Source organism: Stegostoma tigrinum, chromosome 4 (assembly GCF_030684315.1).
Source record: "Stegostoma tigrinum isolate sSteTig4 chromosome 4, sSteTig4.hap1, whole genome shotgun sequence".
Classification (NCBI taxonomy): domain Eukaryota; kingdom Metazoa; phylum Chordata; class Chondrichthyes; order Orectolobiformes; family Stegostomatidae; genus Stegostoma; species Stegostoma tigrinum.
In genome coordinates, this window is record NC_081357.1 from 99,790,418 (window position 1) to 99,816,726 (window position 26,309).

Sequence of the window (26,309 nt, forward strand, 5' to 3'; positions counted from 1 at the left end):
CAATGCATTGAACAAGTGAGAGGAATGTTCTGCGTCTTACTGGTGTGTGTGGTTTAATGATCGTGTTGAGATGTTTGGCAGCAAAATCTGGGAAATGGATAACAGGCTGGGCTATTGTAAAACCACAAACATCCAGTTCGGAATGGGGGTGTTTGACGATGAGCTTTTTGATGGTTTCTGGATCACCTTTGCCAATATCAAAAATTTAATTATGTTTGTAAACGTTAGACAAAATAGTCTTATAAAATATGGTTTTAGGTATATTTCTGTCATTCCAACCAAAGAAATGCAGTGTTCACCATGAGAATATATTGAAATCTCAAGATAGAAGGGAAATATTTAAAAGGGTCCCAAGGGGCAACTTTTTCATGTGGAGGGTGGTTCATGTATGGAATGAGCTGCCAGAGGAAGTGGTGGAGGCTGGTACAATTACAATGTCTAAAAGACATCTGGATGGGAATTTGAATAGGAAGCGTTTAGACGGATATGGGACAAATGCTGGCAAATGGGACTGGATTAATTTATCTGGTCAGCTTGGACGAGTTGGACTAAAGGGTCTGTTTCCATGCTGTACAACACTGTGGCTCTATGCCCAACTCATTCTGGTATACAAAGACTGCCACAGTTTTGGATGTACTGTGATATGGAAAATCAAGGCAACAGCCTGGAAAACCTTCACTGGCATCTGCAATCGGCTGGCAGTCATTTCTGAAATATGCTGTTGAGAAATAAAATATTGTGGTTAGAAGTTAGCTTGAGTTGCCACAGCTCTTGCTTCATATTCACTCCAATTATTGAGCATCAGGATGTAATGATAATGAAAGTGAGCTTTCTTAAAACAGTTACCCTCTAGTACAAAGTGCTATGAATTTAGCATTTCGGAGCCAGCTCTCGAATGCCGCAATACCATGAGGATTTCTCCGGTTGAAGTTATGACACAGAATGAGTGAAGGTTAGCAGGGTACAGCACAGGCAACCACATACATAAGCCTGTGTTAGATGGGCAATCATGGCTGAATCTTCAACGTCAGGCCAGCGAAAAGAAGTTGAAATTGACTTAGTGTCATTTTTGGTGGTTTTAATGGAAGGTTTCTCTTGACGAAGACTGTCCAGCTTTCTCATGCCATTGTCACAAAATCGGATAATTCCAATCAAGCTGAAAGAGGCCAATCAGCCTATTGAGTCTGCACTGACCCTCCGAAGAGCATCCCAACCAAACCCAGAACTCCACCCTATCCCCGTAACCCTGCATTCCCCATAGACAATCCGCCTAGTCTACATTCCTGTACATTACAGGACAATTTAGCATTACAAATTCACCTAACCTGCACATGTTTAGTCTATGAGAGGAAACCAGAGCACTCGGAGGGAACCCATGGAGATGCGGGGAGAACGTGCAAATTCCACACAGTCACCCAGGGCTGGAATTGAAAATATTATGCATTACAAAGATGGGGAATGGGGTTCATTATGTGTAAATTCTCACATTTCTTCATATACATTCACTTTTCATAATCAGTTGTGCCCGAATGTCCTACAAGAATGAAGGTACAAATGCTTTTCATCTTTTACAGTCTTTTACAGTCCAAGGTGTAGTGATTTCAATGAGGTCAGTCAGGTGGATCTCATAGAATATGAGTTCCCTGATTGGAGCTGTTAATCTGATCCCAATCAGGGAGCCCTAGCTGACAGGAGTGCCAGACATCCAGTTCACTCTGACTTTGAGGGAGCTGGATCAGTGTCAGGGACTCTCCACATGTAAACAAAGGGTAACTTGGTGACAGGGTACAGAATGTGGAGTTATTCCACAAGGTGTGAAGTGAGCACCTCCTGCACCATGAACTTCAGGAACTTGGAAGGTGATTGCTACTTTGATAGCGAAAGTCAATCTTTCCAGGCCATAACGCATTCTAATCAGCCTCTTGCTGCTAACTAGTGAGAAGTGCACCTAGCCATTCAACACTTGATTGGAAATTTTGACTTTTTGTTCTTGACGTTAAGAAGTTCCTCACTGGCCACCATCACAAATTTCCCAACTTTCTCACCATGGCCCATGTCATTCAGGGGCTAGCAGGATGTCATCCATTGTTGATTGATGTCCATCTTCCATCATCAAATTCTGAAGCGATTTGGAGTCTGTGTGTGTAAATGCCTGAAACGCTACAACAAGGTTGGTGAGCTTCAGACACAAGTTGCCATTCAAGGTTATAGTATATTGGTGATAATGTAGATCTGGCTCATTTGAAGGCAAGAATGGCATTTCAAACTACCTGTCTACATGTGTATTCATCACAAAGAAGGAAAGAAAGGGTATCTTTAGTAATATTGATCAATGTATTGTTATGACCCTGTTATATGAAGGGATGATAAGCTTGATAGTTCCAAGATAGGCTCCATTTGATTAGTAAAAACTGAAAGATCTGCGGATGCTGTAAATCAAGAACGAAAACAAAGAACTATTCTGAGAAAAGGTTAACTCTGTTTTTCCCATCACAGATGCTGCCAGACCTGCTGAGCTTCTCCAGCAACTTTGCTTTTGTTCTCTATTTGATTAGTGTTAAGAATTAGCAGAGGAGCAGGAACTACAAAGTACTAAATTATAGGAAGCAGCAAAATTCGAAAGATACAAAAATAGCAGAATAAAAATAATGAATTCTTCAATTAGCTTAATATAAACAGGGGAGTAATACAGAGTGATAATAAAATGTGAGGCTGGATGAACACAGCAGGCCCAGCAGCATCCCAGGAGCACAAATGCTCCTGAGATGCTGCTGGGCCTGCTGTGTTCATCCAGCCTCACATTTTATTATCTTGATTCTCCAGCATCTGCAGGTCCCATTATCACTAATACAGAGTGAAGAGTGTAGATATGTGTAGACGACAAACCTGTTCTATTCCAGTGATCAAAGTTGTTTTATTACTAATTATGGGATGTGAAAGATACTTACCTGGTGAGGGGTGTACTTTGATGATTTGGAAAGCAATATGTCCAAGGTGGAAGTGAAACAATGATTATCAGTTAAAAAAATACAAACAAACAATGGGAAGCCTTCAAAGAGGAAATAGATAGGTACACAATAACTAAGGCATTCAACACTGGCGCTTGCCAAATGAATGCAATTAAAATGAAACAGAAGAAAGGTAAAAGTTAGATTGATAATACATCGTCAAACCAAGCATAATAATGAAAACAGAAATGTGTGGTAAGCAAAGAGAAAAGTAATACTCAAGGGAGAGCTAAATAGCTTGAAAAATAAATCTTGTGTTGGTAGAGAACATGGCAGGAGGTCTTAAATCATTACTATATGCCTGTCTACACCAAAGATGTGTGGAGAAGCAGGTAAAATAATAAGAATAAAATGGAGACAGTCGAGTTACTAACATGGTTAGCAACACTCAAAGCAACAGAATCTAGGTAGGTAGTGCAGTCTAGGTAGGATGCAATGAAAGTTGCAAAATGGCAGCAACAGGGCAATATAGGAGGCTTTGGCTATAATCGTTCAGTCCTATTTGTCTAGAAGAATGTTGCCAGAGGAGTGGAGGAATGCAAATGTTACTTTCCAAATCTAAAAAAATTGCAGGGATTCAGTCAATTATTGGGGAACTTGTCGAGAGCATAAACCAGGACAATATTGCTCGGAAAAACATGTGTGAATAAAAAGAAGGCTGCGTGGATTTGTTAAAGTCAAATCATGTTTGACAAATCTAATTTGGGTTTTTCACTGAAGAGGAGGGTTGATGTGTTTGTGAACTTTCAAAGGGCATTGATGATTTAACTAGTTAGCAAAGTTAAAGCCCATGGAATTAATTGAGTAGGAGCTGCATGGATACGAAACTGACTAGGGGGCAGAAAGCAGAAGATAAGCTGCTTCTCAGCTAAAGTGAACAATGGTGTCCTCCAGGACTTATTAGGACCACTACATGGATTGATTCATATTAAAATCTGGAATCGGGAATAGGGCGAACTCACTTCAAAAAATTTGCAGATGATACAAAGGTCAGAAGGATAATAGCAGACTTTAGGATGAAACAGACAGACCATGGAAAGGGCAGGCAAATAGAAGTCAAAACAGCAGATTGTGGAATGATTCATTCTGGAAGGCAAAATGAGGAGAGGAGATTTAAATTGGTACAGTTTTAAGGGGAGCGGATGAGAAGTGGGGCATGCTAATTTGTACAATATAAATCATTGTAAGTGGCAGAACAGGTTGACAAAATAAGTAGGGTCCTTGACCCCATAAATATATATGATGGAAAAAACAAAGAAGTTACGATCATTTTTCAGAAGTCACTGGATTGGATCTTAGCTGGAGTCTTCAACATAAAATCCCTGCAGTGTGCAAGTAGGCCATTGAGTCTACACTGATTCTCCAAAGAGCAGCCCACCCAGATCCATCCCTCTATCTTATAACCTTGCATTTCCCATGGCTAATCTTCCTAGTTTGCACATCACTGGACACTTTGGAAAATTGATCATGGCCAATCCATCTAACCAGCACATCTTTGGACTGTGGGAGGAAACCAGAGCACCCAAAGAAAAGCACACAGAAAGTTACCCGAGGGTAGAATTGAACCTGGGTCCTTGGTACTGTGAGGTAACACTGAAGTAACAGTGCTAACCACTGAGCCACCATATGACCAAATATGATTGTTGCAATTTATGAATGATCTCAAGACTTTAGAGTGCATGCAGAAGTTCAGTAGCGTGGTACCAAGACAGGGAACTTCTGTTGTGTGCCCAGTTTAAATAGGCTGAGATTGTCTCGAGCTAAAAAGAAAAAGGTGAGATTTATTTATAATTGTTTCAAATTATAAGGGTTCTTTATTTGAGAATTAAGGGGACAAGAAGGGAACCATTCAACCTCTGCTCACTTGGGTGTAACAGTGCAGAGGTCATTATGCATTTCCTATGTTACTAAAATGACAACATTTCAAAAATATCTTATTGACTGTAAAGCACTTTGAGAAATTTGGTGAGTGGAGAAGGTGCTATATAAATGCAAGATCCTTTCTAATAAGGTCCATGACATTACCTTCTGACTTTGTTCATTCATGGGATGAAGGCGTTGCTGACTAGGCAGCATTTTTCCCCATCCCTAATTGCCCAGAGGGTAGTTAAGAGTCAATGACTGGAGTCACATGTGAGCCAGACTAGGTAAAGGGCATTAGTGAACCAGATGGGTTTTTCCCTGACAATGGATTCACAGTCATCATTGATTCCAGATATTTTATTGGATTCAAATTCCATCGTCTGCCATGGTGAGAGTAAAATCTGGGCCCCAGGGACCTATCTGGGTCTCTGGATTAACAATCCAGTGATATTACCACTAAGCCGTCCCTTAAAGTATAACACCATATTGCAAGCTGGGATGTAAGAAGAATAGGACATTTAGCACCACACAACTGTTTCACCATTTAATCTGACATACTTAGAAATTGGGTAGGTGAGAGAAATTTCTTTGTGCTTGTGGGATAAAGGATGCAAATTCCTCTGTATCTACTCTGTTGATGGATTTTTTAAATACAGACTGAACATCTGAATTGTACACAGTAGTCCAGTGGGAACTTGACCGAATCTCTACAACTGAAGAAAAGTTTTCTTCATTTAATTTCTGAGCCTATGAGATAAATACCAACATTTCATCAATCTAAAACGCACGATGAATGCTGGAAATCTGAAAAGTAAACAGGAAATGCTGGAAATGTTCAGTTGCTCTGGCAGTGTTTATGGACAAAATCAAAGTTAGTGTTTCAGGTCGATGACCCCCCCCACCAAATTGCATTAATCTTTTTGATTACTTTTCATATGTCTCTCAACTTTTCGAAAATATTTTTCTCAGATTCCAAGTACCACTTATCATTACCTTCTTCCATTTCTATATTACACTGTCCCCTTATTTAGTGTTGTTTGCAAACTTGATTAACCTATCAATTCATCCAAATTATTCTGATGGATAGTGCAATGTTGAGCCCCCAACCTTTAAGATTGATTGTGTCACACCCTTTTGCGAGTATCAGGCCCGATTCACAGTAAAATGTACTGTCACAGCACAGGACTATGATTGACTTCCTAATTCTGACTGCCTGGTTTCCATTTTAAAACCCATGTGATAATGGAAAGGCAAGTCTACTTTATAAGTCTCCTCACAATCAGTATCTCTTTAGGTGTTCTCAAATGAAATAGGCCCATTCATTGCTGTTTTAATCTACTTACAGTTCCCATTATCAGCCTTTCTCCTTCCTTGACATGCCATTTCCATCTCTTTAATTGCCTAACTATGTTTCTCTCTCTGGGCTCCTGTTCTGAGGAAGGGTCACCAGATCTGAAACACTAGCTGTGAATTTTTTTCACAGATGCTGCCAGACTTGCTGACATTCTCCAGCAACTGTTTTGTCCCTTCTTCACCTATCCTTCCACTCCTTTAAACCCCTGCCTTCAGCATATATTAAACCTTTTCCGAACTTCTCCTCGTTCTGATGAAGGATCAAACATTGTCCCTGCTTTCTCTTCACAGATGCTGCCAGACCTGCTGAGCTTCTGTTGCAAGTGTTTTTGTTTCACATATCATAGAATAGGGTGTCATAGAACCCCTGTAGTGTGGAAAGAGACCATTTGGCCCATCAAGTCCACACCAACCCTCTGAAAAGGAGCAGCCCACCCAGACCCTTTCCCTATCGCTGCAAGTTCACATTTACCATGGTTAACCCACCTAATCCTGTGCAATACAAGCAATTTAGCATGGCCAATCCACCTAGCCTGCACATCTTTGGAATGTGGGAGGAAACCAGAGCACTCAGTGGAAACCCACACAGATACAGGGAGAAGGTACAAACTCCACACAGACAGTTACCCGAGGCTGGAATTGAACCCAGGTCCCTGGCACTGTGAGGCAGCAGTGGTAACAGCTGAGCCACAATGCTGCCCCAAATCCCTGCATCATTTTGGCAGTTACCGTATTACAAAGATTTACATAATTATGAATCTCTCATGGTCCTATTCTGTAATTCTATTAGTACGACCATGCTGAGTCAGGAACGTTATTGAATAAATATAACTTTTTTTAAAATACAGTTTTGGGGCTACCCACATGTATTCCTTACACTAAGCTCGTTCACAGGAGCTTTGCAGTTAATTAACACTGCCATCTGCTGTATCTCTCAGTATCACACATATAGCAACTGAAAACCTAATCAGTTCCCAATTACCGCGACACTCTTTCAGGCCATGATTTATAAGTCAGTTAAGCTGATCTAGTTTTGGTTCAATCACAGGTTGTACTTTGTTATGCTGGTGAGAATACTGTAATAAATTAATCACTGCATTTACAACAATTAAGTTAATTGATTTAATTAGCTTGATTGGCTAGTTTCATAAAATAGGGAATGATGGTATTGGGATAAATTCATATTTGCAGCATCTCATACAAACTGAATAAACAACATTTGGGCATTTATGCATTATTAATTGCTTGAAAACTTTGATCCTTCGCATATTTTGTTGAAGTCTATGTAATTTGCCAATTGGTTGCATGATTTAACTGCAGTAGAGGGATCTAGAATTTTCCCATTGATCAAAAAAGCTGAGAGGAGATTTAATCAAGGCAAGTAAGATGATCATAAGCATGAATAGAGCAAACAGGGAGAAATTGTTCATAATGACAGGTCAGTTAGTAACCAAAGGAAACTGATTGACAAAAGATGAGGAGAATGTTTTGTTGTCAGCAGGGAGTTATGATCTGGAATGTATTCTCTGAAAGGGTAATAGAGCAGAGCCAATTAATGCTATTGAAAGGAAGGTGGATGAACATTTGAAAGGAAATATATTATGGGGCAAGAAGAAGGATATGGAACTAATTGGACTTCTCTTTCAATTAAACGTTACAGAACACTGAACAGAAGGGCCTTCTTTTGTTCTGTGAGATTCTATGATCGAGATGTTGAGAGTCTGAACTACATCATGTTGGAAGACAATTTTACCATTGGTTTATAGCAAGCAGTGGGGTCTTGCTCATGACATATAGTAAACATAAAAGGCATGTTCATGGCATCTTGCAAACGCAGCATATTCACAGCATATCGCAAGCAGCAGGGCCATGCTCATGATTCACAAAGAAGGAGCTGAGAGGATATCAACTTGGTTAATAATGCAAACAAGCTGGATTTTACTTGTTTCTCTTGTCTGTTCAGGCTGGTTCGTGCCTGCTAGATATTGGGGTGGCCACAATCTGCTGGTTGCTGGGAGTGGTCATGGTCCAATGGATGTTGGGAATGGTCACTGCTGGACAATGGGATGGTCACTATCTGCTCTTTGTTGGGAGTAGTCACTGCTGGACGTTGGAAGTAGTCACTGTGGGATGTTAGGGGTGGCCTCTGTCTGATGGATTTTGTGGGTGGTCCCTGAATGCTGGATGTTGGGAGTAGTCAATGCTGGATGTTGGGAGTAGTTAGTGTGGGATGTTGAGAGTGGACACTGTGGGATGTTGGGAGTGGACACTGTGGGATGTTGGGAGTGGTTCTTGGTGGATGTTATGAGTGGTGACTGCAAGATGTTGGCAGGGATTACTGTGAGTTGTTGGGAGTGGTCACTGTGGGATGTTGGGAGTGGTCACTATCTGCAGGATGTTGGGAGTAGTCACTGCTGGATCTTGAGAGTGGTCACTGTGGAACTTTGGGAGTGGTCAATATCTTCTGAATATTAGGAGTTGTCACTGCTGTATGTTGGGAGTGGTCACTGATGGATGTTGGGTGTGGTCACTGCTGGCTGTCGGGAGTGGCCACTGAGGGATGTTGGGAGTGGTCACTGCTGGACATTTGGATTGGCCACTGTGGGATGTTGGGGTGGTCACTGGGATGTTGGGAGTGGTTACTGTGGGATGTTGGGAGTTTTCACTGCTGGAGGTTGGGATTGGTCACTTTGTGATGCTGGGATTGGTCACTGTGGGATGTTGGGGTGGCCACTGTGATGTTGGGATTTGGCACTGCTGTATGTTGGGTTTGGTCACTGTGTAATCTTGGGAGTGGTCACTGTGTGATGTGGGGAATGGTTACTGTGGGACGTTGGGTGTGGTCGCAGTGGGATGTTGGGAGTGGTTATTGCGGGATGATGGGAGTGGTCACTGTAGGGTGTTGGGAGTGGTTTCTGTAGGATGTTGGGAGTGGTAACTGGATGATGTTGCAAGTGGCCACTATGGGATGTTGGGAGTGGTCACAGTGGGATGTTGGGAGCGGTCACAGTGGGATATTGGGACTGTTTACTGCTGGATGTTGGAACTGGTCACTGTGGGATGTTGGGTGTGGTTATTGTGAGATGTTGGAAGGTGGTTACTGTGAAATGTTGGAAGTGGTTTCTGTGGGATGTTGACAGTTGTTACAGTGGGATGTTGGGAGAGGTTACTGTGAGATGTAAGTGGTTACTGTGAGATTTTGGAAGTGGATACTGTGGGATGTTGGGAGTGGTCACTGCGGGATGTTGGGAGTGGTCACTGGATGATGTTGCGAGTGGTCACAGTGGGATGATAGGAGTGGTTTCTGTAGGATGATGGGAGTGGTCACTGGATGATGTTTCAAGTGATCACAGTGGGATGTTGGGAGTGGTCACTGTGGGATGTTAGAAGTGGCCAGTGCGGGAGAAAGGGAGTGGTCACAGTGGGATATTGGGAGTGGTTAGAGGGGAACGTTTGGTATTGTCCCTGCGGGATGTTGGGAGTGGTCACTGTAGGATGTTGGGAATGGTTATTGCACGATGTTGGAAGTGATTACTGTAGGATGTTGGGAGTCGTCAATGCAGGATGTTCAGAATGTTCACGGTGGAATGTTGGGTGTGGTCAATATCTTCTGAATATTTGGGGTTGTCACTGCTGTGTGTTAGGAATGGTCAGTGTGGAATGTTTGGAGTGGACACTATTCTGAATGCTAGGAATGATCATTGCTTGATGTTGGGAGTGGTCATTGTGGAATGTTGGGCATGGTCACTGAATGATGTTGGGGGAGTTCACTGTGGAATTTTGGAAGTTGTCACTGTGGGATGTTGGGGTTGGTCACTGATGGATGTTGGGGGTGCTCACTGATGGATGTTGGAGGTGCTCACTATGGGTTTTTGGAAGGGTTTACTGCGGTATGTTGGGAATGGTTGTTGCGGGATGTTGGGTGTAGTTACTGTGAGATGTTGGAAGGTGGTTACTGTGAAATGTTGGAAGTTGTTTCTGTGGGATGTTGGGAGTGGTTACTGTAGGATGTTGGGAGTCGTCAATGTGGGATGTTGGGAGTGGTTACTGTGAAATGTAAGTGGTTACTGTGAGATTTTAGAAATGGTTACTGTGGGATTTTGGGAGTGGTCACTGTGGAATATTGGGAGTGGTCACTGCGGGATGTTGGGAGTGGTCACTATAGGATGTTGGGAGTGGTCACTGTAGAATATTGGGAGTGGTCACTGTGGGATGTTGGGAGTAGTCACTGTGTAATCTTGGGAGTGGTCACTGTGTGATGTTGAGAATGGTTACTGTGGGACGTTGGGTGTGGTCGCAGTGGGATGTTGGGAGTGGTCACTGTAGGATGTTGGGAGTGGCTACTTGGAATGTTGTGAGTGGTCACTGCGTGATGTTGCAAGTGGTCACTGCGTGATGTTGCAAGTGGTCACTGCGTGATGTCTGGAGTGGTCATTGTGGGATGTTGGGTTTCGCCACTGCTGGAGGTTGGAATTGGTTACTGCCAGATGTTGGGAGTGGTTACTGTGGGATGTTGGGTGTGTTCACTACTGGAAGTTTGGATTGGTCACTGTGGGATGTTAGGAGTGGTTAGAGTGGAATGTTGGGAATGGTCCCTGCGGGATGATGTGTGTGGTTATTGCGGGATGTTGGGAGTGTTTCCTGTGGGATATTAGGAGTGGTTACTGTCAGATGTTGGGAATGGTTACTTTGAGATGTTGGGAGTGATCATGGCTGCATGTTTGGAGTTGTTACTGTGGAATTTTGGAAGGCAATACTGGATGTTGTGGGTGCTCACTATGGGATGTTGGAAGTGTTTACTCTGGGATTTTGGGAGTGGTTGCTGCGGGATATTGGGAGTGGTCGATGCTGGTCATAGGGAGTGGTCAATGCGGGATGTTTGGAATGCTCACTATCTTCTGAATGTTGCAAGTGGCCACTGTGGAATGTTGGGAGTTGTCCCTGCTGGATATTTGGAGTGGTCACTGGGATGTTGGGAGTGGCTACTGTGGGATGTTGGGTGTGATCACTGTGGGTGTTGGGAGTGGCCACTGCTGAATTTTGGGTGCAGTTACTGTAGAATGTTGGGAGTGGTTACTATCTTCTGAAAGTTGGGAGTGGTCATTGGGATGTTGGGTGTGGTTACTGTGAGATGTTGGAAGTGGTTACTGTGGGATGTTGGGAGTGGTCACTGCAGCATTCTCAGAGCTGTCACTGCGGGATGTTGGGAGTGGCTACTGTGGGGTGTTGGGAGAGGTTACTGTGAGATGTTGCAAGTGGTTACTGTGGGTTGTTGGGAGTTGTCACTGGAATATTGGGAGTGGTTACTGTGGGATGTTGGGAGAGGTTACTGTGAGATGTTGGAAGTGGTTACTGTGAGATGTTGGGAGTGGTCACAGTGGAATGTTGGGAGTGGTTACTGTAGAATCTTGGGAGTGGTCTCTGCAGGATTTTGGGAGTGGTCACAGTGGGTTGTTGGGAGTGGTCAATGCAGGATATTGGGAGTAGTCACTGCTGTATGTTTGGCGTGGTTTCTGTGGGACCTATGGAGTGGCGACTGCAGTATGTCACTGCAGGATTTTGGGAGTAGTCTCTGTGGGATGTTCGGGAGTGGTCACTATCTTCAGAATTTTGGGAGTTTTCGCTGATGGATGTTGAGATTGGCCACTGTGGGATGTTTGGTATGTTTGCAGTGGGATGATGTGAGTAGTTACCATCATCTGACTGTTGGGAGTGTCCACTGCCGGATGTTGGGAGTGACCACTGCCAGAGGTTGGGAGTGGCCACTGCTGGATATTCGGATTGGTGACTGTGGGGTGGTGGACATGGTTACTTTGGGATGTTGGGAGTGGTTACAGTGAGATGCTGGGAGTGGTCATTGTGGGATGTTGGGAGTGGTTACTGTAGTATGTTGGGAGTGGTCAATGCGAGATTTTGGGATTGGTCACTGGGACGTTGTGAGTGGTCACTGTGTAATCTTGGGAGTGGTCACTGTGTGATGTTGGGAGTGGTTACTGTAGGTAGTTGGGTGTGGTCACTGGGATGCCGGGAGTGGTCACCATCTTCTGACTGGTGTGGTCGCTGCCGGATGTTGGGTGTGGTCACTGCTGGATGTTCGGATTGGTGACTGTGGGGTGTTGGGCGTGGTTTCTGCGGGATGATGGAAGTGGCTACTGTGGGGTGATGGGAGTGGTTATTGTGGGATGTTGGGAATGGTTACTGTAGGATTTTGGGAGTGGTCAATGCAGGATGTTGGGATTGGTCACTGTAGGATGTTGAGAGTGGTCACTATGTAATCTTGGTAGTGGTCACGGTTTGATGTCGGGAGTGGTTACTGTGGAACGTTGGGTGTGGTCGCAGTGGGATGTTGGGAGTGATCACTGTGAGATATTTGGAGTGGTCACTGCTGGATGTTGATTTTCATCATTGCTGGATGTTGGGAGTTGTCACTGTGGAATGTTGGGAGTGATTATTGCTGGATGTTGGGAGTGGTTATTGCGGGATGTTGAGAGTGTTTATTGCGGAATGTTGGGAGTGGTTACTGTAGGATGTTGGCAGTGGTCACTGTGGGATGTGGCGAGTGGTCACTGTGTAATCTTGGGAGTGGTCACTGTGTGATGTTGGGAGTGGTTAGAGTGAAATGTAGGGAATGGTCCCTGCAGGATGTTGGGAGTGGTTTTTGCAGGAAGTTGGGAGTGGTTACTGTGGGATGATGGGAGTGGTCAATGAGGGATGTTGGGAATGGTCACTGTGGGATGTTGAGCGTGGTCACTATGTAATCTTGTGAGTGGCCACTGTGTGATGTTGGGCATGGTTACTCTGGGAGGTTGGGTGTGGTCACAGTGGGATGTTGGGAGTGGTTAGAATGGAACAGTGGGAATGGTCCCTGCGGGATGTTGGGACTGGTTATTGTGGGATGTTGGGACTGGGCAATGTGGGATTTTGGGAATGGTCACTGTGGAATGTTGGGTATGGTCAATATCTTCTGAATATTGGGGGTTGTCACTGCTGTATGTTGGGAGTGGTCAGTGTGGAATGTTTGGAGTGGACACTATTCTGAATGTTAGGAATGATCATTGCTGTATGTTTGGAGTGGTCATTGTGGAATGTTGAGCGTGATCACTGATTGATGTTGGGGGTGTTCACTGTGGGATGTTGGTAGTGGTCACTGCTGGACATAGGGAGTGGTCAGTGCAGTATGTTTGGAATGGTCACTAACTTCTGAATGTTCGGAGAGGTCAATGTGGAATTTTGTGAGTTGTCCCTGCTGTATGTTTGGAGTGGTCATTGTGGAATGTTGGGAGTGGTCATTGTGGAATGTTGAACGTGATCTCTGATTGATGTTGGGGGTGTTCACTGTGGAATGTTGGGAGTGGTCACTATGGGATGTTGGGAGTGGTCACTGCTGGATGTTGGGTGTGGTTTCTGTATGTTAGGTGTGGTCTCTGTGGGATGTTGTGAGTGGTCGCTGCTGGACATAGGGAGTGGTCAATGTGGTATGTTTGGAATACTCACTATCTTCTGAATGTTGCGAGTTGTCACTGTGGAATTTTGGGAGTGGTCCCGGCTGGATGTTTGGAGTGGTCACTGGGATGTTGGGAGTGTCTACTGTGGGATGTTGGGTGTGATCACTGTGGGGTGTTGGGAGTGGTCACTGCTGAATTTTGGGTGCGGTTACTGTGGGATGTTGGGACTGGTCACTGTGCGAAGTTGGGAGTGGTTACCATGGGATGTTGGGAGTGGTCATTGCAGCATTTGCGGAGTTTTCACTGTGGAATATTGGGAGAGGACACTGCGGAATGTTGGGAGTTGTCACTGGGATGTTGGAAGTGGTTACTGTGAGATGTTTGGAGTTGTCACTGGGGAATATTGGGAGTGGTCACTGTGGGATGTTGTCAGTGGTCACTGCTGGATGTTGGGAATGGTTAGTGCGGGATATTGGGAGTGTTCACTGCTGGATGTTGGAAGTGATTGCTGTGGGACGTAGGGAATTGTGACTGCAGTATGTTTGTAATGGTCACTATGTTCTGAATGTTGGGAGTGGTTCCCGCTGGATGTTTGGAGCGGTCACTGGGATGTTGGGAGTGTTCACAGTGGGACATTGGGTGTGGTCACTGTATGATGTTGTGAATGGTCACTGTGTGATGTTGTGAATGGTCACTGTATGATAGAACATAGAACATAGAACATAGAACAATACAGCACAGAACAGGCCCTTCAGCCCACAATGTTGTGCCGACCATTGATCCTCATGTATGCACCCTCAAATTTCTGTGACCATATGCATGTCCAGCAGTCTCTTAAATGACCCCAATGACCTTGCTTCCACAACTGCTGCTGGCAACGCATTCCATGCTCTCACAACTCTCTGTGTAAAGAACCCGCCTCTGACATCCCCTCTATACTTTCCACCAACCAGCTTAAAACTATGACCCCTCGTGCTAGCCATTTCTGCCCTGGGAAATAGTCTCTGGCTATCAACTCTATCTATGCCTCTCATTATCTTGTATACCTCAATTAGGTCCCCTCTCCTCCTCCTTTTCTCCAATGAAAAGAGACCAAGCTCAGTCAACCTCTCTTCATAAGATAAGCCCTCCAGTCCCGGCAGCATCCTGGTAAACCTCCTCTGAACCCTCTCCAAAGCATCCACATCTTTCCTATAATACGGCGATCAGAACTGGACGCAGTATTCCAAGTGCGGTCTAACCAAAGCTTTATAGAGCTGTAACAAGATCTCACGACTCTTAAACTCAATCCCCCTGTTAATGAAAGCCAAAACACCATATGCTTTCTTAACAACCCTGTCCACTTGGGTGGCCATTTTAAGGGATATATGTATCTGCACACCAAGATCCCTCTGTTCCTCCACACTGCCAAGAATCCTATCCTTAATCCTGTACTCAGCTTTCAAATTCGACCTTCCAAAATGCATCACCTCGCATTTATCCAGGTTGAACTCCATCTGCCACCTCTCAGCCCATCTCTGCATCCTGTCAATGTCCCGCTGCAGCCTACAACAGCCCTCTATACTGTCAACGACACCTCCGACCTTTGTGTCGTCTGCAAACTTGCTGACCCATCCTTCAATCCCCTCATCCAAGTCATTAATAAAAATTACAAACAGTAGAGGCCCAAGGACAGAGCCCTGTGGAACCCCACTCACCACTGACTTCCAGGCAGAATATTTTCCTTCTACTACCACTCGCTGTCTTCTGTTGGCCAGCCAATTCTGTATCCAAGCAGCTAAGTTCCCCTGTATCCCATTCCTCCTGACCTTCTGAATGAGCCTACCATGGGGAACCTTATCAAATGCCTTACTGAAGTCCATATATACCACATCCACAGCTCGACCCTCATCAACTTTTCTAGTCACATCCTCAAAAAACTCGATAAGGTTTGTGAGGCATGACCTACCCCTCACAAAGCCGTGTTGACTGTATTTGATCAAGCCATGCTCCTCCAGATGGTCATAAATCCTACCCCTCAGAATCCTTTCTAACACCTTGCAGACGACAGACGTGAGACTTACTGGTCTGTAATTGCTGGGGATTTCCCTATTTCCTTTCTTGAAGAGAGGAATTACATTTGCCTCTCTCCAGTCCTCAGGTACGACTCCGGTGGAGAGAGAGGATGCAAAGATCTTCACAAATGGCGAAGCAATTTCATTTCTCGCTTCCCAAAGCAGCCGAGGACAAATCTGGTCCAGTCCTGGCGACTTGTCAATCTTAATGTTTGACAAAATTTTCAGCACGTCAGCTTCCTCTATCTCTATCCATTCCAGCATGCACACCTGCTCTTCAAAGGTTTCATTCACTACAAAGTTCGTTTCTTTCGTAAAGACAGAAGCAAAAAACTCATTAAGGGCTTCCCCTACCTCCTCAGACTCCACACGCAAGTTCCCTATGCTATCCCTGATCAGCCCTACTCTTTCTTTGACCATTCTCTTATTCCTCACATAAGTGTAAAATGCCTTTGTGTTTTCCCTAATCCGTTCTGCCAAGCCTTTCTCGTGCCCCCTCCTGGCTCTCTGATGTTGTGAGTGGTCACTGTGTGATGTTGTGAGAGGTTTCTGCGGGATGTTGGGAATGGTTGCTGTGGGATGATGGGAGTGGTCACGGCTTCTTATTGGGCAAGATTGCTGCGGCATGTTGGGAGTGGTCACTCTGGAATATCGAGAATGGTCACTGTGGGATATTGGGAGTGGTCCTTGTGGAGTGTTGGGAATGGTTACTTTGGGATGTTTCCTGTGGTCACTATGGCAATGTTGGGACTGGCCACTGCTGGATGTTGGGATTTGTTACCGTAGGATGTTGTGAGTGTTCACTGCGGTATGTTGGGAGTGGTCACTGTGGGATGTTGGGAGTGGTTCTTGGGGGATGTTTGGAATGGTTACTGTGGGATGTTGGGAGTGGTTCTTGGGGGATGTTTGGAATGGTTACTGTGGGATGTTGGGAGACATCGCAGTGGGATGTTGGGAGTGGTCACTACTGGATGTTTGGATTGATCACTGTGGGATCTTGGGAGTGGTTAGGGTGGGACGTTGGGAATGGTCCCTGTAGGATGTTGGGAGTGGTCACTGTGGGATGTTGCGAGTGGTCACTGTGGGATGTTGCGAGTGGTCACTGTGGAATGTTGGGAGTCGTCACAGTGGGATGTTGGAAGTGGTCAGTGTGGGATTTTGGGAGTGGCCACTGTGGGATGTTGGGAGTGGTTACTGCGGGACATTGGGAGTGGTTACTGTAGAATGTTGGGAGTGGTTATTGGGGGATGTTGAGAGTGGTCACTGTAGGATGTCAGTAGTGCTCACTCTGTGATGTTGCGAGAGGTTTCTGTGAGATGTTAGGAATGGTTACCGTGGGATGATAGGAGTGGTCAATACTTCATACTGGGAGTGGTCGCTGTGCATTTTGGTAGTGGTCACTGCGGCATATTGGGAGTTGTCGCTGCGGAATATTCAGAGTGGACACTGTGGGATGTCGGGAATGGTCAGTGCAGGATAGTGGGAGTGGTCACAATGGGATGTTGGGGTTGATCACTGCGGGATGTTGGGAGTAGTTACTATCAGATGTTGGGAGTGTTTATTGCGGGATTTTGGGAGTGGTCATTGTAGGATGTTGGGAGTGGTCACTGTGATGTTGCGAGAGATTTCTCTGGGATATTGGGAATGGTTACCGTGGGATGATAGGAGTGGTCAATACTTCATATTGGGAGTGGTCACTGTGCATTTTGGTAGTGGTCACTGCGGCATGTTGGGAGTTCTCATTGCGGAATATTCAGAGTGGTCACAGTGGGCTGTTGGGAATGGTCACAGTGAGATGTTGGGAGAGGCCACTGTGGGAAGTTGGGTGTGGTTACTTTGGGAAGTTTCATGTGGTCACTGCAGCAATGTTGGTGGTGGTCACTGTTGGATGATGGGAGTGATCAGTTTGGGATGTTAGGAGTCGTTCTTGGGGGATGTTGTGAGTGGTCACTGGAGGATGTTGGGAGTGGTTACTGTGGGATGTTGGGACTGGTCACTGTGGGATGTTGGGATTGGTCACTGGATGTTTGCAGTGGTCCCTGGGATGTTGGGAGTGGTAACTGCTGAATTTTGGGAACGATTACTGTGGGATGTTGGGAGTGGTCACTGTGTTTTGTTAGGTGTGGTCCCTCCGGGATGTTGAGTGTGGTCTCTGCTGGATATTGGGACTGGTCACTGGGATGTTGGGAATGGTTACTTTGGGATGTTGGGAGTGATCACAGCTGCATGTTTGGAGTGGTTACTGTGGAATTTTGGGAGGCACTGCTGGATGTTGGGGGTGCTCATTATGGGATGTTGGAAGTGTTTACTCTGGGATGTTGGGAGTGTTTGCTGCGGGATGTTGGGAGTGGTCACTGCACGATGTTGGGAGTGGTCAATGGGATGTCGGGTGTGGTTACTGTGAGATGTTGAAAGTAGTTGCTGTGGGATGTTTGGAGTGCTTACTGCAGCATTTTTGGAGTTGTCACTCTGGAATATTGGGAGTGATCACTGCGGGATGTTGGGAGTGGTCACTGCTGGATGTTTGGAGCGGTCCCTGGGACGTTGGGAGTGGCCACTGTGCGAATTTGGGTTCAGTCACTATCTTCTGAATGGTGGGAATGGTCACTGCTAGATGATGGGAGTCATCACTGCAGAATGTTGGGAGTGGTTACTTTGGGATGTTGGGAGTGGCTACTATCTTTTGAATGTTGGAAGTGGTCACGGCTAGATGTTGGGACTGGCCACTGCTGGACATTGGGAGTGGTCTCTGGGATGTTGGGAGTGGACACTGTGGGATGTTGCGAGTGGTTACTGTGGGATGTTGCGAGTGGTCAATGCTGTATGTTGGGAGTGGTTACTGCTGCAAGATGGGAGTGGTCACTGTGGGATGTTGGGTGTGGTTACTGTAAGATCTTCGACGTGTTCACTGCTGGATTTTGGGAGCAGTCACTGTGGTTGTTGGGAGTGGTCACTATCTGCTGGATGTTGTGAGTTCTTACTGTGGGATGTTGGGAATGGTCACTATCTGCGGGATGATGGCAGTGTTTGCTGTGGGATGTTGGGTGTGGTTACTGTGGGATAATGGCAGTGGTCATTATCTGCGGGCTGTTGGGATTGGCCACTGTGGGATGTTGTGAGTGCTTACTGTGGGATGTTGGGAATGGTCACTATCTGCGGGATGATGGCAGTGTTTGCTGTGGGATGTTGGGTGTGGTTACTGTGGGATAATGGCAGTGGTCATTATCTGCGGGCTGTTGGGATTGGCCACTGTGGGATGTTGTGAGTGCTTACTGTGGTGTTTTGGTGGAATCACTATAGGATGTTGGGATTGTTCACTGTGGGATGTTGGGAGTGGTCACTGCTAGATGTTGGGTGTGGTCATTGTGGGACTTTAGGAATGGTTACTATCTGCTGGATGTTGGTAGTGGTCATTGTTGGATGTTGGGGTTGGTCTCTGTGGGTTGTTGGGAGTGGGTCACGTTGGATGTCGGGAGTGGTCACTATTTTCTGAATGCTTAGAATGGTCACTGCTGGATGTAGGGATTCGTCACTGTGGGATTTTGGGAGTGGTTACTATCTTTTGGATGCTGGGAGTGGTCACTGTGGGGTGTTGGGAGTGGTCACTGTGTGATGTTTGAGTGGTCACTGTGGTATCTTGGGAGTGGTCTCTATGTGCGGGATGTTGGCAGTGGTCACGATCTGCAGGATGTTGGGAGTGGTCACTGTTGGATGTTGGGAGTGACCATTCTCTTCGGGATATTGGGACAGGTCACTGTGGAATGTTGGGAGTGGTCATTGTCTTCTGAATGTTGGGAGTGGTCACTGCTGGATGTTGTGCCTGGTCACTGTGGGATGTTGGGATTGGTCACTATCTTCTGAATGTTGGAAGTGGTCATAGCGGCATGTTGGGAGTGGTCACTGTGGAATGTTGTGACTGGTCACTATCTTCTGACTGTTTCAAGTGGTCACTGCTAGATGTTGGAATTGGTCACTGTGGGATGTTGGGAGTGGTCACTATTTTCTGAATGTTTGGAGTGATCACTGCTGGGAGTGGTCTCTATGTGCGGGCTGTTGAGAGTGGCCACTGTGGGATGTTGGGAGTTGTCACTATCTGCGGCATTATGGGAGTGGTCACTGTTGGATGTTGGGAGTGGTCACTGTGGGATGTTGGGAATGTTCACTGTGATATCTAGGGAGTGGTTAGTGTGGATGTTGGTAGTGGTCACTACCTGTGGGATAATGGGAGTGGCCTTTGCTGGATTTTGGGAGTGGTTACGACGGAATGTTGGGAGTGGTCACTGTGGGATGTTGGGAGTGGTCACCATGGGTTGGTGGGCATGGTCACTGGGATGATGGGCGTGGTCACTGCTGGATGTTGGGAGTCTTTACTGTGGGACGTTGGCAGTTGTCACTATCAGCTGGGTGTTAGAGAATAGACAATAAATGTAAGACTTACCAGCAAACCCCACATTCTGTAAGTGAATTTGAGAAAAATATGATGCCATGGATTAAGTTCTGCTGTTTTCTACAGATGGGGATCAATGTCGTGGATTGCTCTGTCGCTGGACTTGGTGGTTGCCCATATGCCAGTGGAGCTTCTGGAAATGTCTCAACAGAAGATGTTGTGTACATGCTGAGTGGCTTGGGTATTCAGACGGTGGGTTGACTTTGAAATTATTAAGTTGACTAACATTATTTAAGACTAATTATAAATAACCTGCTTTTGAAGTTCTTCCAAAAATATCTTAAACAGTGCTAAAGTTGAGTTTTATGTTCTGAAAGACCTGTGTTTAGAGGTGAGAAAAGTCTGCAAGGATTCATGAGTTCTATTTTCCACATCCTCTTCAGCACTAAAAGTGCAGGTATATTGCACAGGTATGTTATGCAGCTATTTAATACAGGTATATGTTGCTGGTGAAACTGCGTAATGATCATAACCTCTAGCATAAATGAGCACTTTTTAAATATCCATGTCGATGACTTACTAAAAAGACTTGCATCAGCTGAAATCCTTTAGCGTCTGAAAGTTGGGCTCACTTTCAAAGTACATATTCAAATATTGTTCCCTCTCCCTTTGATTGTTCTGTTAGATGACCTTCTCCCAGGGCCTCTGCAGGTGCTGCTTTGTAACCCATTTCTAGGAAGTGCATGGCAGCAGCTGACACTGAACTTGCCATTTCACTTTCCTCCCTTTGGGGAAATCACCTGGGCTTCAATAATGGAGATGCGCATCTGAGTTATATTATATTAACCGATTCCAGCAAACATCTTTGCTAAATAATGGGGTGAGGGAAGATTCCAGTTCAACTTCAGCTTTTTCCATTACCTGCACCATTTGGGATAGTCTTTCACTTAACTGTTCCTGGCACAGAACTTCAAAAATTGTAAGTGTGCGGTGAAAGTTCAAACAACTAGACCCTCTGATTTTCTCTTGGTTTTTAGGAGAGTAGCATCTTATTTGAAAAATAGCTACATGCCTCTTTCTTGATGTATGCAAATTCCCAAGGAACAGATCTCTGCGTTGGTAAGTCACTGGCAACACCAGAAGCACAGAATTGATTAACAGTGAAATAGGAACATAACAAAGCAGAAATTGTACTATCACTCCATAAGGCTGGCTCCAGAGTACACAACAGTTTTAACATCACTACTGTATCCTCTTCTCAGCTTCTTAATGCTTATTCAATCCTTGCAATTATAAGACCAATTGCCTGCGATAAAATGTCCATTCCACATTCACAGATTCTTGCTCATCTCTGTCTTAAATTATGACCACTTATTCTGAGATTATTCCATCTGGACCTAGACTCTTCCATGTGGGAAAAGTCTTTCTGTATCCACCCTGACAAGTACCCCTAGAATTTTAAATTAACAAGAGCTGTGGATGTCAAAGATCTGAAACAAAACCAGACATGGCTGGAGAAACTCAAATAGATCCGGCAGCACATGTGGAGGGAAAGCAATGTTTTGAGTCTAATGAACCTTGTGCAGGACAAAGGCTAATAAACTTTACCTTTATTTTCCTTTCCACAAATGTTGCCAGACCTGCTGAGTTTCTCCAGCAATTTCTGTTTGTACTTCATATATCATTTTGGCAGTTCCTATGCTACAAAGACTTAAACAATTTGAATATCTCGTGGCCCTACAGTTCCTTGTAAGAATCCTGTGTGTTTCAATAAGAATTGCTCTCATTCTCCTAAATTCCAATGAGTACAGCCCCAACCTACTCTACTTCTCTTCATTAGACAATAACTCTATGCCTTGTGACCATTCTCCAAGGCCTTAGATAAGAGGCTTAAACCTGTTGGGCTGACTAATGCCTTGTATAGTTTTAGCAAAATCTTACTGCTTTTATGCACCTTTGCACCCACACCCCACCAACTTTTCCCACATCATATCTCGTCTGCCAAGGTTTTGCCCACTGACATAATTTGTCAAAATCCATTTGAAGGCTGTGTGTCATCTTCACCACTTGTCTTACCACCTACTTTACTGTGATTTGCTATCTTGGCTGTAGTACATCCACTTTTCTCACCATTAATAAATATTGTAAATAATTGTGGCTACAGCACTGTTCCCTATGGGACACTACTAGTTACAGCTTGCCATCTTGAAAATGCCTGTCTTATGTAATGTGGGGTATTCTAATGTGTGGTACCTGAAAATCCCAGTATATCACATTTACTGCTTCCTCTTTATCTACCCTGCTTGTTACCTCCTTGAAGAATTCTAGTAAGTTTGTCAGATGAGGTTTCATCTTTCTGAGATCATGTTAATTCCGATTAACCATATTATGGATTTCTAAATGCTATTACATCTTTTATTATAGACTCTAACATTTTCCACATAAGAGGCGTTAAGTTAGCTGGCTGATAATGATTTCTTTTTGTCTGCTTCACTTTTCAAATAAAGGTGTTAAGTTGACAGTTTTCCGATCTTCTGGGACCATTCCAGAATCTAAGGATATTTGGAAGATTACTTTTGGTGCATCTAATATCTGCAGCTAGTTCTGTTTTATATTCTTGGATGCATCCTATCAGGTCCGGGGGATTTATCTGTCTTTAGCCTTATTAGTTTCCCAAACACTCTTTTTTTTCTAGTAATGATTAGTGTATTCATTTCCTCTCCTCTCTTTATCCTTGACTATTTAGTAATTTTGGAAAATTTAAACTGTGAAGTCTGACGCAAAATATTTATTCAACACATTTGTTGCCTCCTGGTTTCCCATTATAATTTCCCTGGCCTAGTTCTCCGAGGAGCCCATGTTCACTATGGCCATTGTCTTCCTTTTTATATATTTAAAGAAGCTCTTGTTCTTGCTCATACTGGTTCGCTGCAAAAATAACTCAGAGTCCTCCTGTCACGGCCTTTTCCCTGTAGCCTTGGAAATTTATTTTGTGATGCTTATCCAACATTATTATGAAAACCATGGTTGAGTCTGCCTTCAGCATACTGTCAGGAAGTGCATTTGAGATCCTCAATATTCCCTGTGTAAAAAAAGGCTGCCTCCTGCTACTTTTCCATTTTTTTAACCAATTACATTAAATTGATATACTCTGGCTTTCAGCACTTCTGCGATCTGGTTGTTTAGGTGCCTCATGCTTTTGAACAGCTTTAGCAAATAAGGACAGCACGGTTAGCACTGCTGCCTCACAGCACTGAGGACCCGGGTTCAATTCTAGCCTTGGACGACTGTCTGTGTGGAGTTTGTATATTCTCCCCATGTCTGCATGGGCTTCCTCCACGTGCTCCAGTTTCCACCCATAGTCCAAAGATGTACAGGTTAGGTGGATTAGCTGTACTAAACTGCCTGTGGTATACAGGGATGTGTTGGTTAGGTATATTGGCTATGGGAAATGCAGGAATAGGGGGGTGGGTCTGGGTTGGAGGGTAGCTGTGGACTCAATGAGCCCAATAGCCTGCTTCCACAATGTGGGGATTCTATATTTTTAAAAAAGTTGGTGAAATAAATGTTTGGGAGGCACAGTGACTTAGTGGTTAGTGCTGCTGTCTCACAGCACCAGGGACTTGTGTTCAGTTCCACCCTTGGGCAGCTGTCTGTGTGGAGTTTGCACATTCTCCCTATGTCTGTATGGGTTTCTGCTTGGTGCTTCAGTTTCCCCCCACAGTCCAAAGATTTGTAAATCAGGTGGATTGGCTAAGGGATATGCAAGGTTATAGGAGAGGGTAGACGGATGGGTCTGAGGGGGATGCTTTTCAAGGGGTCGGTGTGTACCCTATGGACGGAATGGCCAGTTTCCACACTGTAGGAATTCTATGAAATTACATGAAAATATCCTTTCCAATTTGTCCTATAACCCTCAAACGATGCTTGTAAATCTTTTCCTCACTCTTTCTAAAACCTTCACATCCTTCCTGAAGTGCAATGTCTAGAATTAAACACAATGCTCCAAATGAGGCTAAACCAGTGTTTTGTAATATTCTGTTTCTAACCCCCGTGCTATTGTATTCCAGATTGCTGTTTATAAAGCCAAGGATCCTGTTATCTTTTAACCACTTTTTCAATCTACCCTGTTGCCTCCAACAGTTGTGCATGTATATACCCAGGTCTCTCCGTTCCTTCATTATCATTTACATTTATACCCTTTGTTTTTATATTGTTACTTCTTGTTCATCCTTCCTTTGTTCATTCCAACAGTTTATGCCCTTTCATAGTCAATCATTACCCTCCTCACAGATCACAATCCTCCTCCCAGATCACAACATTGCAAGTTCTAGGGTGTTGTGCCCAGTTCTGGGCATTGTGTTTTAGGAAGGAAGACCTTGGAGAATGTGTAGAAAAATTTACAAGAATGGTTCTAAGGATGTGTAGCTTTGGATTGTAGATACAGTGGTGAAGCAGAAATTGTTTTCCTTAGAGCAGTAAAGATTGAGAGATTTATAGAGATGTTCAAAACCATTCGTGGGTTGGGGTCAGGGGATTGGATGGCGTCTTGACAGAATATATAGAGAGAAAATGCTTCCATTGGCAGAAAGATTCAGAAGCAGGGGACTACAATTTAAAGTGATTGGCAAAGATCCAATGATAAAATGAGGAAGAACGCTTTACAGAAAATGCGTGGTTAGGATTTAGAATTTTAGTTTAAGAAACAAATTGGGACAATGTTCAATTCAAGGTTATAAACCTCAAATGCAGATCAAGTGCTGAACGAAATCCTAATTTTCCAATTTTCTTTTGTTATTATTTGTCTGGTTGGATAAATACTGCTCATAGAAACATTAATGCGAATATTTACTGTTAGTACCACTTTTTAAATATGTTTTCTTTCTCTATTGACACCAGGGAATAGATTTATACAAGTTAATGGAAGCTGGTCACTTTATCTGCAATGCACTGAACAGGAAGACCAACTCAAAAGTAGCTCAAGCATGTTTCAAGCCATGATATGGATCCGTGATATGGAGCTCAGTAGACATTCCTTGCTGCGAATACTGAAGCCATAATATTTAATGTGATTATTAAATTCAAAGTTGCACTGAAGCACTTGAAATAATGTTACGTGCCATGGTAGGATACCTCATGCTCTGCATTTGTGCAAACACTGTCAGATGAATTGTGAGTGAATGAACCACTTCTATTTAATGCCAGCAGTAAACTATCTGTTGTGAGACAGCATTCTTGTGCCAGTCAAGCTTATCAAAGGACAACGACAGAGTCTGAAACGCAAGAAACAAAGTTTGAAAATTCTGTCTCCTCCAACTCAATCACTCCTCACCTAAATAGGCTTTCTTTCACCAAGATAAACAATAACATGTTACATTCCATTTATTCATCATCTTTGTAGGGACAAACAAACAACCACACAGATACCACTCACTATCTTCATGGTCCGATCTGAGTTTTAACACTATGTCAACCTTCTTGGTCCGCAGGGTTTTGGATTGAAACAATATTAGATACAGAATGAAGTGATGCAGCAAATATTGGCTTCAAAATTAAACTCTGGGAATATCATGGTCAATCATCAAGATTTCACCCCACGTGTGAAGACTGACTGGATAGAAACTAAAATCAAATGTTCTGAGAACTGGGCTTCATCAATATGTGCCACATTTTTAATGAAAGGTTTTGCGTCAGAGCCTCCTGTACTTTTTACGTCACAGTAGATTTCAAGTTAACATCCCCTTGGAGTTGTTTTCTATGTACATTTTATTTAGGTTTCAGGAAATTTCTTAACTAAAAGTCTTTACTAAAAGAGCTAGTTTAAAAATATAGAATCCTTTGTTCCAAATCAAACATCATTGGGCATGCTGGAGGAGAACCTCTAGAGTAGAGGCTGGGCCGATAATGTCATCTTTATTAGGAGCCAACTTGGGAATACAATCTCTTTTGCTTGGATTCCTTCGGTCACTTGTTAAGCAGTAGGAAGACTATAGGATTGGTCAGTTTTCAGTTGCATCCAGAGCTTAGGAGACTGACCTTGATTTCCTGTATCATTGACTCCCATAACTACCTGGACTACACCTCCTCTCACTCACCCTCTTCCAAGAATGTGACCCCTTGGCCCCAATTCCTCTGCCTCTGCCTCATCTGCTCCCAAGTGTTCCACTCCTGGACGTCCCAGATATTCTCCTATTTCAAC

The 26,309-nt window shown here is 44.3% G+C and overlaps 1 protein-coding gene across 2 annotated transcripts in view; it reads left to right on the forward strand.

The window, feature by feature from the left end:
* Positions 1 to 26,044, forward strand: part of hmgcll1 (3-hydroxymethyl-3-methylglutaryl-CoA lyase-like 1) — a 110,711-nt gene extending 84,667 nt beyond the window's left edge. For both annotated transcript variants that reach the window (XM_048531363.2, XM_048531364.2), the window contains 2 exons: positions 20,237 to 20,362; positions 25,010 to 26,044. In XM_048531363.2, the coding sequence (XP_048387320.2) occupies positions 20,237 to 20,362; positions 25,010 to 25,111 (228 nt within the window). In that variant the 3' untranslated portion in view covers positions 25,112 to 26,044. The remainder of the gene's footprint in view (positions 1 to 20,236; positions 20,363 to 25,009) is intronic.
* Positions 26,045 to 26,309: the final 265 nt, after the last annotated feature.